Source organism: Octopus bimaculoides, chromosome 25, assembly GCF_001194135.2.
Source record: "Octopus bimaculoides isolate UCB-OBI-ISO-001 chromosome 25, ASM119413v2, whole genome shotgun sequence".
NCBI classification, from domain to species: domain Eukaryota; kingdom Metazoa; phylum Mollusca; class Cephalopoda; order Octopoda; family Octopodidae; genus Octopus; species Octopus bimaculoides.
Genome location: NC_069005.1, coordinates 16,377,064 through 16,378,830, shown reverse-complemented (window position 1 = coordinate 16,378,830; position 1,767 = coordinate 16,377,064). Strand labels below are relative to the sequence as shown.

General features: G+C 34.4%; 1 protein-coding gene across 2 annotated transcripts in view; it reads left to right on the top strand.

Annotated features, from left to right (window-relative positions):
• The window catches only part of LOC106875818 (transcriptional regulator ovo), a 99,238-nt gene that overhangs the window by 50,541 nt on the left and 46,930 nt on the right, over positions 1-1,767 (top strand). For both annotated transcript variants that reach the window (XM_052976543.1, XM_052976544.1), the window contains exon 3: positions 1,031-1,230. In XM_052976543.1, the coding sequence (XP_052832503.1) occupies positions 1,031-1,230 (200 nt within the window). The remainder of the gene's footprint in view (positions 1-1,030; positions 1,231-1,767) is intronic.

The window sequence follows — 1,767 nt, the reverse complement described above, 5'->3', positions numbered from 1 at the left end:
ATATATATATATATATATAAATATAATTTTTTTGCTTAGGCATAACGATACTAATAACCAATATGTATGTATGCATCTCATTTCTTTTCTTTTACTTGTTTCAGTCATTAGACCGCAGCCATGCTGGGGCACTGCCTTGAAGAATTTTAGTCGAATGAATCAAGCTAGTACTTTTTTTAAAGTCTGGTACATATTTTGTCGGTCAATTTTGCCGAACCGCTAAGTTACAAGGATTTAAATATAGAGACACCGGTTATCAAGCTGTTGTGGGGGACAAACAGACACAGACGCGCGAGCACACAAAAACACACACCCGCTTACATATACAGATAAGCGCATGCATATACATATACATGTTTGTGTATGTGTGTGCGTTACATATGTGTGTGTATTTTTGTCATGTGTACACGTGTGGATATGTGCATATATGAATACATGCATTTGTACATTGATTTATAGTAACTAATAATAATAATTTGAAGCATTTTCATATTTTTCCAAATGGACGGCGCCTTTGATGAATGGTGAAGATTTTAGTTAACGTAGTCTACCAGACAATTCCGAGCTCTTCATTTTACTCTACACTGTTAAATACTTTACTGGGAATGATCGATAGCAAAGCCGTTGGTATTCACGCTCTGAAATAAACCAGGAACTGATTGTAAAGCGAAATTTTTACCATTCGACCATGCCCGCTCCTTACTCCATGGTCACTAAGTGTTTTTAAGCCATCAATCGTTATATTTTCATTGAAGGTGAGAAATTTGGATAAATTCGTAAACCGAGGGCAAGAAGATTCCTAAAAATTTGCAGAAAGTTCTTTATCGTAGAACTTTGGTTGCAACACCAGGATTTTATTTTCCCACACATACAAATTTACTAAGGACTTTTTCTGATGTAGATCACAACTAGTCTACACAGATTCATTTAATTGAAAAAATATTCGTTATATTTTCTAATCTTCGCTTTTGAAAATTACTCGTTATATTTTTGGATTGTTATGATGGTAATTTATTCCTTATGTTTTCAGACTTTTGCTATGGAAATTTACCAAATTTTCAGGAAAACTTCAATACAAATAACAAACATTCTAGAAGTGATTTTCATGAAATTAAAAACAGTTTATATTCCAACAACCCCGGTAATAATCAGAGTAACAGTCAGACTAACCCAGATACTTTACAGACCGACGGTAATTTACAGGAAATGTATTTTCTGAACAAATTTAAGGTATTTTTAGCTAATACATTTTCTTTATCTTTCTCCTATTTATCATTTTTCTTCTTCTCAAACTTTCTCTGCCTCTCATATGTGCGCTTGCCTTTTGTTTTTTAACCTTTGTATATTATGTATATGCCCCTTCCTTTTCATTGTATACCGTCTATACTTTTTTTTTTTTAATAATTATTTTATCATTTCATTATATGTAAACCCCAACACTTTATGTCTGTCTTTGTATTTCCCCCCTCGTCCTTCATCCTGAAGGCAACCCAGCTCGCCACAAGCAGGGCTGGCTGGGATGGCAAAATATTCGTCCTTTAAGGGAGAATTTTAAGTTTTATTAACTCAAAATTCCATATTTTTAAAAAGTAAACAAAACAAAATTTACATTATGGTTTCGCAAATCGAGGGGTCCAAAACTTATTGTAACAGCGCTTTCGGAATTTCTTTCCCTCCGCTATCTAATATAGTTGAGAAGAGGACGAAGAATAGCAGCAGCGGTAGCAGCAGTAACAGCAGCAACACCACCACCACCAACATCACCAC